The sequence below is a fragment of the Eupeodes corollae genome, chromosome 2, assembly GCF_945859685.1.
Source record: "Eupeodes corollae chromosome 2, idEupCoro1.1, whole genome shotgun sequence".
NCBI classification, from domain to species: domain Eukaryota; kingdom Metazoa; phylum Arthropoda; class Insecta; order Diptera; family Syrphidae; genus Eupeodes; species Eupeodes corollae.
In genome coordinates this window covers 117991194-118007723 of record NC_079148.1, presented here as the reverse complement: position 1 = coordinate 118007723, position 16530 = coordinate 117991194, and the positions used below count along the sequence as shown (strand labels likewise).

General features: G+C 28.4%; 2 protein-coding genes across 2 annotated transcripts in view; one reads left to right on the top strand and one right to left on the bottom strand.

The window, feature by feature from the left end:
• Window positions 1-1896, bottom strand: part of LOC129945744 (ammonium transporter Rh type B) — a 74496-nt gene extending 72600 nt beyond the window's left edge. Inside the window, exon 1 of the mRNA XM_056055636.1 lies at window positions 1667-1896. The gene's annotated coding sequence lies outside the window, so the exon portion shown is untranslated. The remainder of the gene's footprint in view (window positions 1-1666) is intronic.
• A 7106-nt stretch (window positions 1897-9002) lies between these two features.
• On the top strand, window positions 9003-15870 carry LOC129946297 (uncharacterized). The gene is made up of 3 exons (XM_056056429.1): window positions 9003-9177; window positions 15201-15284; window positions 15502-15870. Exons 1-3 carry the CDS (start codon window positions 9132-9134, stop codon window positions 15657-15659), a joined length of 288 nt encoding a protein of 95 aa, XP_055912404.1. The 5' UTR covers window positions 9003-9131; the 3' UTR covers window positions 15660-15870.
• The last annotated feature ends 660 nt before the right edge of the window (window positions 15871-16530 follow it).

The window sequence follows — 16530 nt, the reverse complement described above, 5'->3', positions numbered from 1 at the left end:
TTTAAAGATAAAATTCTAAAATATCAAAAAGCTGAAATTATTAATATAATATTAAAATCAATACTTTGATGAAATCTGAAAACTAAATCAGTTTGTGCGATTCTTTATAGTCGAAACTAATAAGCTCAAAGGGTCATATGAGAACTGATCTCTTGAAATCAAGTTAGAAAATGTAAAAGTATATTGTACTAACTTGCTCATGTATCCTTAGAGTCTGTTTTAAAATATTTCCTTTATTTCAAGTTTTAAAAATGTACCTGGAAAAAAGGTTTGTTTTTAAAAAATTTGAATGCCATCTGATTTTTGATTTTTCAAAAAAACCTTAGCTTTTCAAAATTCTAAATTGAAAATCGTTTAAGTGAATTTTTTAAAATTTATTTGTAAATGTTAAATTATTAAATTGTTTTTATAAATATTTCTTGTATGCAGTTATTAAGAGTTTATGTATATGCGTTTTACTTTTCAAATTAGTAAAAAAAAAAGAATTGGTCTCGAAATATCGAATTTCGAAAACAGTGTTTAATATTTTTTTTTAAATCAGATATAAAACAATGACATTTTTTACTATCAAATATTTTTAAGACAGAATAAGTCTTTTTGCAGAAACAAAAACGATTTAAACCGGTTGATTAGTTCTTGAAAAAACAAAAGAACGGTTCTAGAGTTTTACTTTTCTGGAGCAATACAATTTTTTTTTATTGAAAGAAGCCAAATTAGAAAAACAATTCTAGAGAAAACCAAAAAAGAAAAATATCGGTCCGTTTTTAATAAAATTTGAATTTCCGATAAGTGACCAAGTTTGTTGTCAAGTTCAAATTCAATCGACCCAATTGTTTGGGCCATGTGGGTGGACGGACAGACAGACTGACGGACGGAATCGGATGATCTACTTTCCATATAGTTCCTATAAGTCGAAAGTAAAAACAAAACAACAAACCAGTGAGCTTGATACAATTACAATACAATTTTTGCGCCGTGCGCGATAGTGGACAACATAAGGTAAAAAAAAGTGTTTTCTTAAAATTAGGTTTTAACCTTCCGATGCCAAGTGGGGTTACCCATCACCCCACTACGTTTTATAAAACCTTAAAATAATACCTTTCTCAGTTTCTTTTAATGTAAATACTCGATTTTTAATAAATTATAATAATTGATTTTCAGTTTCATTACTGTTTTTTATAAAAGTTGATGGGACGATGAACAACATCAGATGTAATTCACTAAGGCAAAAAAGCCTTGCCTTCGGAAGGTTAATAAAAGTAGGCTCAGCAGTGTACGGATGCGACTTCCATTAATTTTTTTATCGTAAGCAAATTGTGAAAAGTTTTATCAAAATCGCTAAACCTTTTTCTAAATAAAACCTAATCGTGAGCATAAATGTGACTGAATAAATGTTTTACTCCGTAAAAATTGAACACTGAAATTTGAGAAATATACAAAACAAGCCGATTCTGAGAAACAAGAAAATAAAACAATTCCGAATGAAACTATTTTTTTCTGTGGTATTTTTTTAGGAAAAACTGTCGATTACATTGAGTTGTTCAACTTTTTGAAAATGCCATTAAAATAGTTGAATGATGCCTCAAAATCCCCAAATCAATGTTAAATTGTATTTATAAAATTAATAAAATTTATTTTATGTAGGTATTAAAAAGAAATCACTTACCATATTAATAAAATGTGCTTACAGATTTCGTCAGCTAACCTTCTTTTCTTGAGTTATTTAAATATTTTTGTTGTTTTCATCAAAATAAAATTTCAATTTTTCAGCTTTTTTTATACTTCACGTCAATTTTCTATAAAAAATTCACTTCACTTTTGTTCATGTGTATTTAGTATGTTTTTTTGCACCTCACTTCTAACATTTTCTTGCACCTCACTTTATTTAATACTAATTTTTACTCACATTAAACACGCGTGTTTCGCGGAGCAATTATATTATAAGAACTGCACAAACAAAGGCGAGAGACAAGACTAAACTTAAACTACGTCTACGATTGCGCTGCTTTCTTTTTTCTCGGCTTAATCCTGTTGCTCTCACTCAGAGATTAAATCTAAAGGATAAAGCTCAGAGCTTAGCGCATGCGCATTGCGCATATGACTTAACATAACATAGCATATAACACTCTAATTATTATTGAGAGAGCGGTTCGCAATGGGAGAAAATGAAATGGTTGGTTGGTAGAGGTGTGATGAAAGACTTTTATTTAATATTAACTCGGGTAAATAGAAGGAGCGAAACAAATATATTAAGGGTAAAGGTGAGGGTGGTGAGAATATCAAATATGAATTCGGTAGAAGAAACGCAACAAATATAGTAGTGGGTATTGGTGGGCGATGAGAGAAATATATATATGTGATTATCCATGTTTTTTTTTCTCTCAGGATGGGAGACAAAAGGAGTGAATTTAATATTTCCAATGATTTTGGAGCAATTGTTAAAATTAATTATCTGTTCTAGAAATGTTTTTTTTTTTAAATAAATATGATTTATTTGTGATTTCTTCTAACAAGAAAAAATTGATACTTTAGAGAATGACCTTCATAAAATCAAGTAAGAGTAATTTTGCCAGGCCTGAAATAACTTAAACTTTATGATTTGGAATGGTTCAATGTTTTGATTATTAAGTAATTATTTTTTGTATTTAATTCATCGTTGAATTCGAAATAAAAAGAAATAAAAAAGAGTTTTCATTATCAGTCAATATTAAAAAAAAACGAACAAGTCAAGGCCACAATTACAATTACAGTTGTTTTTGTTGTTATTCGCTAATAACAAGCTTGACACAATCCACAGGAAATTAGCTGAACATTTTTGAAGAGGTTTTGAATATTATATATTTAGCATAATGAGGCACATCAACCAAACTAAAAAAGAAATATTTGGCTTTATTATTAAAAGTTTGTTTATATCATAGAATTTTTTCTTTTGTAAGGTTTTCCAAATTTTTATTTTGTCTGTACGACTTACAAAATACTGTTAAAAAACGCAAGGTGCCCATAAAGATATTTTTGTTCAGTCAGAAATATAAATAATAAATAAAATTGGGACCCCTCCTAAAATAGCGTTCAACAAATCATGATAAATAAATGACTAAGAGTTTTTTAAAAGACAAGCAGAAAAATTTATAAAATGTATTGTGTAAAAAATGTCTATTTTGGTATGATTGAAAAAACTAAAAAACAATTTTCTGACGAAATGAAAATGATGGCATTTCTCAACGTTTCCTTTGAAATAAAATATTTTTAGAGAGATGTATGTTTTTGTTCGTGTGCACGTATGTACGTTCGTTCGTTCGTACGTCCGTAAGTTCGCGACATTTTTTTCGTCACTTCGAAAATTGAACAAATGTAAAATGATTTTATCTTCAATTTTGTGTAACGAAAAATAACGTTTTTAATATCTGGTAAAATAATATCTTTATCAAAAATAACAACCTAAAAAAACATTACTCAAAGTTTGTAAAAATTTAATTTCGACTCAAACATCTTTTCAAAAATTTGAGATTATGGCTTTTTACTAATTTTAAGTTATAAGAAATATTGTTTTCAACATTTTGAAAAATGTTGAGAAAAATCAAATTGAAATTTTTTTTTACCAATAATAAAAACCTAAACAAACAAAGTAATAAAAGTTACTAAAAATTGCTTTTCGGTTCAAATATAATTTAATACCTTTGAGATATTGACTTAAAAAAACTACTTTTGTCTTTTTTCAAAATATTGTTGTCAACATTCAGTACAATTTTTAGAAAAATCAAATTGACAGTTTTCTTACAAAAAATTTAAACCTTAAAAAAAACAATGCTAAAATTTATTAAAAATTTACTTTCGACTCAAATATCTTTTCAAAAATTAAAAATATTGCTTTTGACATTCAGTAAATTCTTTATAAAATTCAATAGTCCATTTTTTCATACAATAAATAAAATCTACAAAAAATAGCACGCAAATTTGGTAAAAATCCGTGTTCGGTTCTCGATATCTCCTCAACAATAGAAGATATTGACTTCAAATTAATTTCATTCATCCAATTTGCAATTATTGGAAATAATAGTTCTTAAGAAATGCTACTAAAATTGGTTAAAATTGGTTTTCGACTAAACATCTCGTAGATTTAAAAATCAAACAATTTATTTTATTAAAAATATTGTTGGTAGGTAATTTAAAATTTTTTAAGAATAATTAATAAAAATAATAACAACTTTTTTAACAAAACGTGAAAACCTACAAATATATAAGCTAGACAAATCGACAGAGGGGATGGGAAGTTATCAGTGTGGGTCGCATCCTAGCCTCTTCTTATTTTGTGTATAAAAAATACAATTTCATGCTGGTAACACTAAACGTAGAGTGATATATTTTATATTGCATATGTTTAGGATTAAGTGAAAGAACAGATAATTACTGCATATTTTTAGTAAAGGAGTAAGTAGACATTATTCTCCATTCTTTTTGATTTGTAGTAGCAGTAAGCTTTTGTTTTTTTTTCAGCATACCCGAAAGATTACTTCGATATTATTTAATTAAAATGTAAATACACTTTTATGGAATATTGACTCCAAATCTGTTTGAAATGGGCAATTTTAGATTGAAAACGAAATGGGGCAATGTATATTCTAATATTTTCAATATTTAACATTTTGAATAGCCATGAAAATTTAACTTATGTATGAAATTTTGTTGTGAGGGACGAAATAAACTTAATTGTTCAAATTCTAAGTTCGTGATTTTGATTGGAATAAAGACAGCGCTTTAGCTAAAGTTGCGTGCCTTGGGTCATCATAATTTAAATATTATTAATAGGATATGACCATTACGGCTGGCTTGGACCAAAATTTTGTCGCCATATATTTGCAATATTTCAGCAAATGTTACCTTCTAATGGTTCAATCGGTCCAGGTTTTTTATGACGTGGAAAATTGACTTCACATATCCCCATATGTTTCAAATTCCAACTAGTAAACACTAGTAAACTTTTCCTTTAGAGTGCAACGGGGAAAAGTCACGGGACGCATCGATCAAGAGATTGAGATGCAAGAGGCTCAACAAATAGAGTATTGGCGAAAAATCCTGAGAATTATCGTTAGTACCATTAAATTCATTGCTAAATGCGGTTAAGCCTTTCGAGGTGACAGTGAAATGGTTGGCTCACCAAGAAATGGAAATTTCCTGGGCATTTTTGAATTGCTAGCCGAGTATTAACCAATCCTGGCAACCCATTTGAAAAAGTGGACTCTACTCTCGACGAAGCTCACATCGATCAACTAACTATATGTGAGGATCGACGCCAAAAGAAAGGTTTCTCACCTTATTACCAAACTGCGGTCATACTGGCGAAGCCACAACAAACGCTTTGCTCAAGCTTGTAGGTGACCAACAAATAGACATCATGGGTTTCCGCCACCAATCATATGACAATGCTGCAAACATGAGTGGTGAATACAAGGGGATGCAAGCTCTTATTTTGGAGACAAATTATTTATCGGCGTTGGTACCTTGTTGTGGTCATTCTCTGAGTTTAGTGCGAAAGGCTGCTGCAAACTCTTGACCATCAGTTCTTTGATTTTGTGCAGAATTTGTACATGTTCTTCATAACCAATACAGATCGGAATCCGAATTCTGATTGAGAAATTATCGGAGAAGAAAAGCAGCCAGTTTTTAGTATGGAAAAAACTTAGCGAAACTCGATGGTCTTGTCAAGCTGAAGCTACGAAAGCCTAAGTATACGGCTATTCGGAAATGGAAGAAGCTCTAACTAGCGTATCTTCCAGTAAAGAGCAAAAAGACATCGTGAGGAATGTCTCCAACTGAAAGATTGCATGCATCATACGTTCGAAATTTGGATTCTTGAATCACATCGAGAAGATGGGTGTTGAAAATTTGCAAGCTGCAGCAGACACATTGGTGAAAGTGTATCCGGATGATTTAGAGCCTAGTCTTGGTAATGAGTTGGTTCAATTTGTGTCTTCGATTGACTCATACAAAAAGAAATCGACTATGGAACAGATCAATCGCTGGAACTATTTTACTACCAAATTCTCGAAAATAAAAATTTCAGTGCTACATTCGAAATTGCATTGAGAATGTATTTGCTTTTTAACTTCCCATATGAAGTTATTGTAATAGGTCCGATTTGTCAAATTGCAAATTTTGACATTTCTCGACGTTTCAAGGTCCCTAGAGTCAAAATAAAAGATTTTTAGAAAGATGTCTGTGCGTGCGTGTGTACGTACGTTCGTACGTTTCTACGTCCGTATGTCCGTACGTCCGTACGTTCGTGACGTTTTTTTCGTCCTCCATAGCTCAAGAACCAGAAGAGATATCGATTTAAAATAAATTTTGTTATACAGATAATAAGGCAGAAAGATGCAAAAAGGGCTCTCAAGAAAATTGCGTGGGTGGTTTTTTTACCATAGCAGTTTGAAAAAAAGGTGAAAATTTTGGTTAACCCTAAATATCTTACGAACCAAAAACGCTAGAGACTTGAATTAAATTTAATATAATATATTGTAACTTGATACTAAACACGTATATTTTTTGAAAAAAAAATAAATATAACGGTTTTTTGTATAAATAAATAAAACTGAAAACAAAAATTTGTCACCTCCAAAATTTTACGACTGAAATATGATTTCATCTCTAAAACAATTTTGTGCAACGAAGAATAATGTTTTGGACATCTGGTAAAATTTTGAAAAAAACCTAAAAAAAATGTGTAAAAGTTGGTAAAAATTTATTTTCGACTCAAATATCTTTTCAGAACTTTGAGATATTGGCTTTAATTTACTTTTATCTTTCAAAAAGTTTTGTTTTCAACAATTAGTTAAAGTTTGAAAAAATCGAATTGACAGCTTTTTTACAAAAAATTAAAAACCGCAAAAAAAACTAACAAAAGTTGGTAAAAAATGATTTTCGACTCAAATATCTCTTCGAAAATTTTAAATTTTGGCTACAAACTAATTTTATCTTATAAAAAAATATTGTTTTCAACATAAGGACAATTTTTGAGAAAATCATATTGACAGTTCTTTAACAAAAAATAAAAACCTAAAAAATGTATAAAAGTTGGTAAAAATCGATTTTCGACTCAAATATTTTTTCAAAAATTTTAAATATTGGCTTCAAACTAATTTTATCTTATAAGAAATATTGTTCTCAACATCCGATAAAATTTTGAAAAAAATCGAATTGACAGTTTTTTTACAAAAAATAAAACTCTAAAAAAAAACAATACTAAAACTTGGTAAAAACTTACTTTAGTAATTTTTATATATATTTATTTTTATTTTTATTTTTTATATAAAAAAATTTTATATAAAAATCCAACAGTCCGTTTGCTCATAAAAAAAATAAAATCTACAAAAAATAGTACGCAAATTTGGTAAAAATTGAACTTTTAAGCAAGACAAATCGACAGACGGGATGGGAGCACTGGAGAGCGCTCATTTTCAAAAATGAAAATTATAAAAAAAAAGCGAACAACGATGGGACAAAACCGTCTATCGAAGCTTTCTCTTCTGAGCATTAAAAGGGTTTTACTCCGAGAACTGGATTTCAACGAAATCATCAACGGTTTTTCGACGAAAAAGGCTCGAAAGGTTCCGTTTATTAACCCTAAAACTTAATTTGAGATAATTCTTTTGTCTGTTTATAGTTATACGTGTTTGTTCAATTCTTAAGGAATCACTTGGTTACACAATAAATTAATTATTAAAGAACCCGAGGGATAAAAATGGTTTACTTTATTTTGAAATTAATTTGTGGCGAGGGGGCCTCCGCTGCTTTATTGCCCCGATGCCTCTGGACCTCTAAATCTGGCCCTGAACTATGCGGTTAACAAATGTTTTCTTAAATAAATACATTCTGGATAGAGCTGTACGACATGTTGCGTCTTCTTGTTGAAACTACTGCTCCTGCATCATAAACGTGTTTTTCAATTGATGAAACAAAAATTCAATAGTATGGCTCTAAAGCGGTCAACAATGGTTAGAACCAATTATTCCACCAACCCATAAAGCATACCAAACAATCAGTTTTTGTGAATATAATGGTATTTCGACATGCTGCTTAAGATTATAATTACTCCAAATATGGCAGTATTTAAAAAAAAAATTACGATGATTTTGAAATATATTTGACACCTTAAAGTTTCATACCTTTAAAAACATCCGTTACTATCCTCTTAGTATTACTATTTCTCTTGGAACATGTGTGAAATGTGTTGTATTAAAAAAGAATTTAAAGAGCGTTTGCAAATATCTTATGTGAAAGGGTGATTTTTTAAGCTAAAAACCCTCTTTAAAAAATGGTATATTTAAATTTGTTAAAATGTTTTCTTATTTATAAAAAGCAAGAACAATCAAAAACTCTTAGACTTTTAAGGTTGAGAAATTTTCTAGAAAAATTTATTAACATGTTTTTTTTTAAATCTGCTCATCTTAAAACATTATATTTTATTATTCTTTAATTAGATAACTAGTAGGCCTACTAAGAAAAAAATATTGAACAAAAATACACAATTAAAAAACTTCCTTATTGAAGATTGAGATGTTTGCATCTCTATTTTTACTGTCAACGTTTTTTGCCCTTGAATTAACTTATGTCGATACCATACCTATTAACATAATTGATTTATTTTTATCTATTATTACTTAAGCAATAAATAAACCTACTTTTATTTTTAACGATATAAATTCAGTTTGTGTGAGAAACAAAATAATGTCAATTACTAAGAAACAAAAACAAATTGGTTTGCTTTTTAAAATGACAATCAAAAAAATAAACATAGAACAAAAGAATACAAAAAATGATAAAAATACTGGTGAATGTTACAAATAAACAAACACGAAACTTGTGACTAATCTTAACCCCAAAAGCAATACTCCTGTTATCAGTTCTATGCTCCACCTCAATATTTTTATTATCTTATCTTATAATATTACGATAATTTCTTATCGCCTTTTATATGGTTGTGAATAGAATTCACCTGCTTGAATTTATGCTTGGCAGTTACAACCTTGCGACAGGTGTATTCGACACATATTTTATTTTGTGAAACGAAAGTAATTTTTTAAATTTATAAATATTTTAAAATACATTAAAAACGATATAAAAACAACGAAATCAAAATGAAATTGATGAAAAATAGCACTTATTACCTGACAGTTATATTGAGTATGTAAAAATTTAAATATAAGATTCTTTGTGTAAATTGTGTGTTACTTGTAATTTTTTTCTCCTCCAAGTTTATTTGTCTATGCGTACAATATTTCGAAATCAATAAATATTTTTATATGACGCATTGAAATACTAAGGAAATTAGAACAAAATTGGGATTTTTTAAATCAAGAATTTATTTTGTGATACAAAAATAAAATTCAATCAAATGACAAAAGAGAATTTCTTCGAATTCGTGATATCATTTGTTATCATTTTTGTAAATAGTAAATGTTTCATGTGAATGACTAATATTAGAAAAATCTGATTGAAAATTATTCCATGTAAATAGAAAAAAAGAAATACATTTTTTTGAGTAAAAATCAGAAATCAACAATCAATTTTCTATTTGGTTTTTCATTCACATAAATCTTTAAAAAATTGTACATATTCAGCGTTGCCATAAAAAAAAAAAAATCCTGCCCTAAAAACTGTGCCAGTCTTATTCTACATCAATAACGCACGTTCTTCGTTAAAAAACTATATAATGCTTTGCGAAGAAATTGTTCTTCCAAATTTCTAAAAAACTGCATCGCGTCAAAATAACACTATGAAAACTGCGCCAGTTTTTTGTCAATCTGAATTTTTTAAAAATTCTTTTCTATAATTGGTGAGCAAGGATTTAAATGTCTGTATGAAATGCTGTCTATCCGCGTCGGGATCTCTGTTCTGTATTTTGAAAGCAATTTTTTATATTGTTCACATTTTACTTGCGACTTATAAAAACTATTGCATTTGTAGAAAAATTAAACTCGAGATTTTAATCAAAAATGACATTACGGTGTTACAAAAATCGAAAAAAAAAGTTTGTCCCCCGATTCCATCTGTATTTATGTCCTCACCCCTATAGCTCATACCATTCGGACGAACAATTTAAAATATGGAAATTAAGGTTTTGAGCTGATTCGCTTTGGGCGTTTTTTTTTATATTCTCCATACACAATTTTTGGTCAAAAATAGAGAATTCAAATCTTTTAAAAACCAAAACGATAGATTTTTTAAATTTGTACTAACATTTTTATTCTTTATTTGGAAAAAGTTTCTGTTTTAAGTTTTCTCAAAAACCAATGAACCGATTTTAAAAATTCTTTTTTCTGCAAAAGTTCTTAATCTGTCTTAATAATATTTGATAACCAAAAATGTTATTGTTCTTATTTTTGATTTTAATAGAAATACTAATTATTTTTTGGAAATTCGATATATGTATGTTTAGTATTTGGCCTTTATACTCTTTCGTGTTGGGTTAAAAAATTTGTTACTTAAAGAAGTTAAAGAAATAGTTTAGTTTACAAATCTAATGTTGAAAACAATATTTCTTTTAAGTTAAAATTAGTTGGAAGCCACAATCTTAAATTTTTGAAAGATATTTGAGTCGGAATTCAATTTTTAGGATTTTTGTTTTTTATAAAAAATAAAAAACTGTCAATTTGATTTTTCTCAAAATTTTACCAGATTTAAAAACTTTATTTTTTGTTCCAAAAAATTGTTGGAGATTAAATCATTTTGTAGTTGTAGAATTTTCCAGGTGACAAATTTCTTTTTTCAGTTTTTTTTTGGTTTATAAAAAAAACCGTTAATTGGATTTTTTCAAAATCATATTTGTTTGTTATCACGGTACAAAACATAATATCAAATTTAATTTAAGTCTCTAGCGTGAGATATTTAGGACTAACCAACATTTTTACTGAAATGGTAAAAAAACACCCACTCAATTTTCTTAAGAGTCTTTTCTGCATCTTTCTGCCTTATTATCTGTATAAAAAAGTTTTTGAAGTTGATATCTCTTCTGGTTCTTGAGCTATGGACGTCGAAAAAAAGTCGCGAACGTAGGTACACACGCACGCGCAGACATCTTTCTAAAAATCTTTTATTTCAACTCTAGGGACCTTGAAACGTCGAGAAATATCAAAATTTTCAATTTGACAAATCGGACACTTAACATATGATATAATTGCGATCGGTCCGATTTTAAGAGTTAAAATTTTTTACATTACTAGAATCTAAAATGTTTTTAGAAAGATGTAGGGATGTCGTTATATGCACGTGTACGTAAATTTGGGATACCATTTTTTATAGGCCATATCTCAAGAACTGTGTATATCAAATAATTATTGTTTATATAAATAATACCAGATAGCAGAGATGACTTTCGAAAAATTGAGTGATTGAAAAATTTGGCTATCGAACCAATAACGCTAGCAACTTTATTTAAATTTTATTTTATGTATTATGACGTATTACCATATGGTTTTATTATAAATAAAAAAAAACTGACACAAATATTTTTACCTCAAATGTCATTTCTTCCAAAATTATTGTATGCATCATAAAATATTTCGGAGATTTTTTTCTGTACAAAATTGGTAAGAACTTATGTTTTGCTAGAATATCTCGATATTTATCCTATCTATGCAAAATATTTTCTTGGAAAAATCTAAACGGTATTTTCTTATAAAAAATAAAAACTTAAAAAAAAATAATTACTTGAATGGATACAAAAGTTGGTTAAGGCAAAAAATGCCGGAAACAAAAATAGATTTTAAAATCGAACTTATTTTATCATATGGAAATTATTGTTGCTAACTTTTGATGTGAAACATCTATATGCTCACTTGTTATCCGAATTGTTGGCGTGGCGACGCTTGCCTTGGCGACGGGTAGCCACGCTATACTAAGGCACGAATAAACATAAACTACCATTACTACCAAGAGCTGAATCAATGCGATTAATAACATTTCGTCAAAAAGAATTTCAATTGCAAATCAACAACAATCCAAGAGAATCTACTGTCAAAAATGGATAATGTTTCATCCAATACTTTTGTAACGTACTTTAGTTATCATCGACCAATCGTCAAAGTAATACCGGCTTAGGAAACATCGAATATATGTAACTTTTATATATTATTGAAGTCACAGATGAAAATATTTAAATTGTGGCCACTTGATATTAATATAGAATTTTTATATCACATGTAAATAAATGTTTATTAAATAAAGTCACCATTTTCTGTAAGAAATTCGTAATACTTCATTTTTCCATTAGGCTATATTTAATTCCTGTAATAATAATATCTTTTATGCATATTACTTGTACACACGATGTTTCACATCTGCCAGGCGTCCCATGACGGCTCACATTTGTTTGTAATAATGTTTTACAACAATCCAATAACAGCCTTTTTTGTAAAATACGAGAACCTACAAAAACAACAAAAAACTGATAGGACATGGGTTACGACTCAAGTATCATGTCGGCAAAAAAAATATTTGCATTGATTATTTGTAAATTTTTTAGATAAGGTTTGGCCACGCCTTTTAGTTTTCTTTTTGGACAAAAATCGAACTTTAAGTTTAATTTAAATACATATAAGAAAGTTTAAACACAAATTTTGTTTCCTTTTTCTTATAGGAATCATATTTTATATAAGAATAAGATAAGAAAACTAAGGCTGTGAAAATCAGTGAAATATTTTTTAAAATATTGTTTTTTTCTTTCGTAAACAAGTCTTCTTTTTAGAAATTCTAAGAGACTTTTTGTGTCTTTTTTTCCAACTAGGGTTTTTTTCTAAACTTTTTTCCTACAATTTTGATTGAAAATTGATGCGATTTACCTAAAAACGCAATATTTATAGTTTTTAACTTACCACACTAAGTTATTGTAGTCGGCTAGATTTGTCAAAAGAATAACGTTTTTGACAGCTGGTAAAATTTTGAAAAAAAATCTAACTGACAGTTTTTTTACAAAGAGTTTAAAATATTATCTTAAACAAAATTTTGTTTTCGAAATTCTATAAAATTTTTGTAAAAATCTAGTTGTCAGTTTTTTCATACAAATTTAAATCTACAAAAATAATTCGCAAAATTGTTGAAAATTTATATTCAGTTCTCGATATCTTATGAATAAATTAAAAATGCTAAATTTTGTTATTAACGTAAGATATTGTTCTTAGAAATATCTAATCTGTATTTGTTTATAAAAGAAATACAAATTTTCAAGAAATTCTAATAAAATTGGTAAAAATAGATTTTCAATTAATTGTCTCGTCAGCAGAAAGAGATTTTGAAATCAAACTACTCGTATTTTATCATTTGCCAAATATTGTTGATAAGTTTTAGAATAAACTACAAAATACTGATAGAAATTGCTTTCGATTCAAGTGTTAGGAGAACAAAGAAAGATGTTGACTTAAATTTATTAACACACACAAAATCTAATTCTGAATATTTTGCTAAAATTTAAGGTAAGACAAATCGCAAAATGGGAGGGAAAGTTATCAGTGTAGGTCGCATCCCATCCTCTTATCTGAATTTGGGATGCACCCAAAATAGAAGTTTTAGCGTTTATGTTTGACTTTTGGTTTAATGCTTAATTACGAGTAAATGCAGATTCAGTACTGTCATAATACTCCTTTTGGTATGATTTTGTATCTGAAGGCTTAGCCAAATATTGTTTTCTTACTAACAAATCATTTTGTCTGGATTTGTTGACAGATATAAAATAATTTTTAACCATCATAACAAGCTCTTACTTTTCATAAAAATATTAAAAATATTAAATGCCATAAATATGGAAAAAAAATGATAGAAAATAGTTTATTAATTAAAAAAGTCAATTTTCAACGGAAAATTACAAAATTAATTTACTATTTAAAGGTCATTTTTTAAAAACTCAAATAAAATAAAAAAATAATTATACGCCCAAGTCGTCCACTATTAAATAAAAGAGAATACAATTCGTGTGGTTATAAACAGTATGCATGTTCAATTGATTTCTAGAAATCAGTATTTTCAAAAGATTCTCTTTTTAAAAATTGGTCTTTCATTTTAAGGTCATGTACATTTTTTCAATAGAATCATTATTATGATTGTTAATACGGTGAAAGTTGTTCGTTTACTGTGAAAATTTGTATTTCTCTTAATTTGTTTTATTGATTATATTGTTTTAAAAATTTTGAATTTAATAGAAATTTAATTAATTTAAGTAATTGGAAATGTGAAATTTGTAGGAAACTGTCCTGTTTTTTTTTATTTTTATTTTAATTCTGATTTCATTGTGAACAGGTGTTTCTGTAATGGAACATTTTTAAGGTTATTTAAATTGAAATGGAAAATTTTAAATATGATAAAATACAAAAATATATGAACTTAACTTTAATATTAATGTTTTGGTGTTCACAAGAGTTATTCTTTGTTTAAGAACAAAGAACTCAAAAATAATTCTAAAAACCATAAAAAGCTTATATCGATTTATTGAAAAAATTATATAAATTATTCAAGTCCTCTAAGGGCCTATTAAGCATATATATATGTACATAAATCACTTCAAATTCCGGACCAATCAAATCCATCAATGTTTCACCTCAAGTGATTTTCCAACAACAAAAACATACTTACAAACATAGTCTTCATGTTAATTATGCAATCATTTTCCAACCAAAGCTCATTTTACCGGGCTTCATGTATATTTATATATTTTTTTGTTGTTGTTGTATGAAACTCTTCGCTCTCATACCTGTGTCCTGTACAGATATATGTTTGAAGATACGCTATGTGAAATGTGAAGCACTTATAGAGTATTAATTTATTCAAATTACGCCCTGCGGAAGCACGCTACACCAATCCACTTAGAAAAACGTTTCCACTTGCATCTAATTGTAGCCCTCTGATAAACATTCCCTTACTAAACAAACGAAGCGGTTGTATGTAGGTATGTGCTTTTCAGCTCTACGCTCATACAGTCAGCTCTCAGACACCAGAAAGCAAAATATAACCTCTAAACAAGCAAACAACATCATCATCTTCGTCCTGTATACACACTCGAAACTTTTAAAATAAAACCCTTGTTCAAAAAAGAATTTAAAAAAAGAGAATATTTAAAAAAAGAAGAAGAAAAACAGAACCTAACATCAGGAAGAGAAAAACTTTACAAAACACATTACAAACTAATTAAGTTATAATAAATTAATATTCCCTTGCAGTTGTGCTGGCTTGTTGCTCGCAGGAAACGGATGCCGTCCGTCGTGTCCTTAGAGGCCGTAGAACTCTAACCCGACAATATTACAGTAAGTATATCTGTAAATAATCTATATGTATACACTCAGCCCAGTTTGGTCCTTTTTGAGGTGGAAATTGCTTGAAATAAGTGCAAAATCCTTTTGTATACACTGTTTTTTTTTTTTATTTTGTTTTATATCAAAAGGACTTTATGTTTAAATGTTTTTGTTTATCCTTCTAATCAAAGAAAGTTTTTTCTTCTTTCTTTTTATTTTACTTTTTTAGCTGGACTTCCAATACCCGGATGGGCGTTGATATTAATTTTGGCTATTGTTGAACTCGCATTGGGCGCCATTTTGTACTTTGCCATGCGAAAAGTTATTCTTTCGTCTTCTGTCGAACATACGAATACATACGCCCCGGCAATGACGGATGAAGTCTAAAAATGTGATGCGATGCGATGCGAGCGAATGTATGAATGGAAAAAGATGTGTTTTCATTCTTTATTTTGTTTTTATTTTAATATTATTATAGACAGCCGAGCCGGGACGAGGAAAAGCAACAAAATAAAAAAAAGAATTAAATTTAAATTAGAAAAATAAACTTTTATAAAAGTTGTAGCTTGTTTCTCCTAGAGACTTCTAATTAAAATAAGCATGTATTTTTTGTTTGTCTGTTTTGTTATAGAGTTTTCATTTCCGTTATGTGTGCCATTTGATCTATAAGAAGAAAGTTTGTTTTCTTTTTTTTTTACGATTCATTGTTGCCCCGTTATACGTGCATAGTATGAATAGGTGTGGGTTAAAAAAGGAAAGCATAACAAGCACACTCGAAGCCGGAAAACAAAAGATTGTCTTTTCCGGTGTTGTATTTGTACTCCCTCCACCCGGTCCGGTTATATAGTCATAGTCTCAAAATATTGTATTTTGTTTGTCGGTATAGTTTTTATTTTTGTTAGCTTTTAATTTTAAAACAAAGTATAAAGTGACACTTTTTGTTGTTTTGTTGTTGCAGAATACTGGCTGATGGGCCCAGTGGTGGTTAGCTTTTAGTTTTGAAAAATACAAAAGTTTTATTATTTTATTTGTGTTAGTTTTCAAATAAAAGTTTTTTTTTATTAGTTCGTATTGTTTTTTGATATACAAAATGTAATAAATGCAAGTGAGGCAATATTTATAGATGGACTTTTAAATTAAACAAAATGGTGATTTTCTAAGTCAAAGAATCGAAATTATTCTATAGGATTTCATTCCGTACAAAAACATATAATATCCTACTATTAAAATTAAGTTAAACTAATTCTGAGTTTAATTT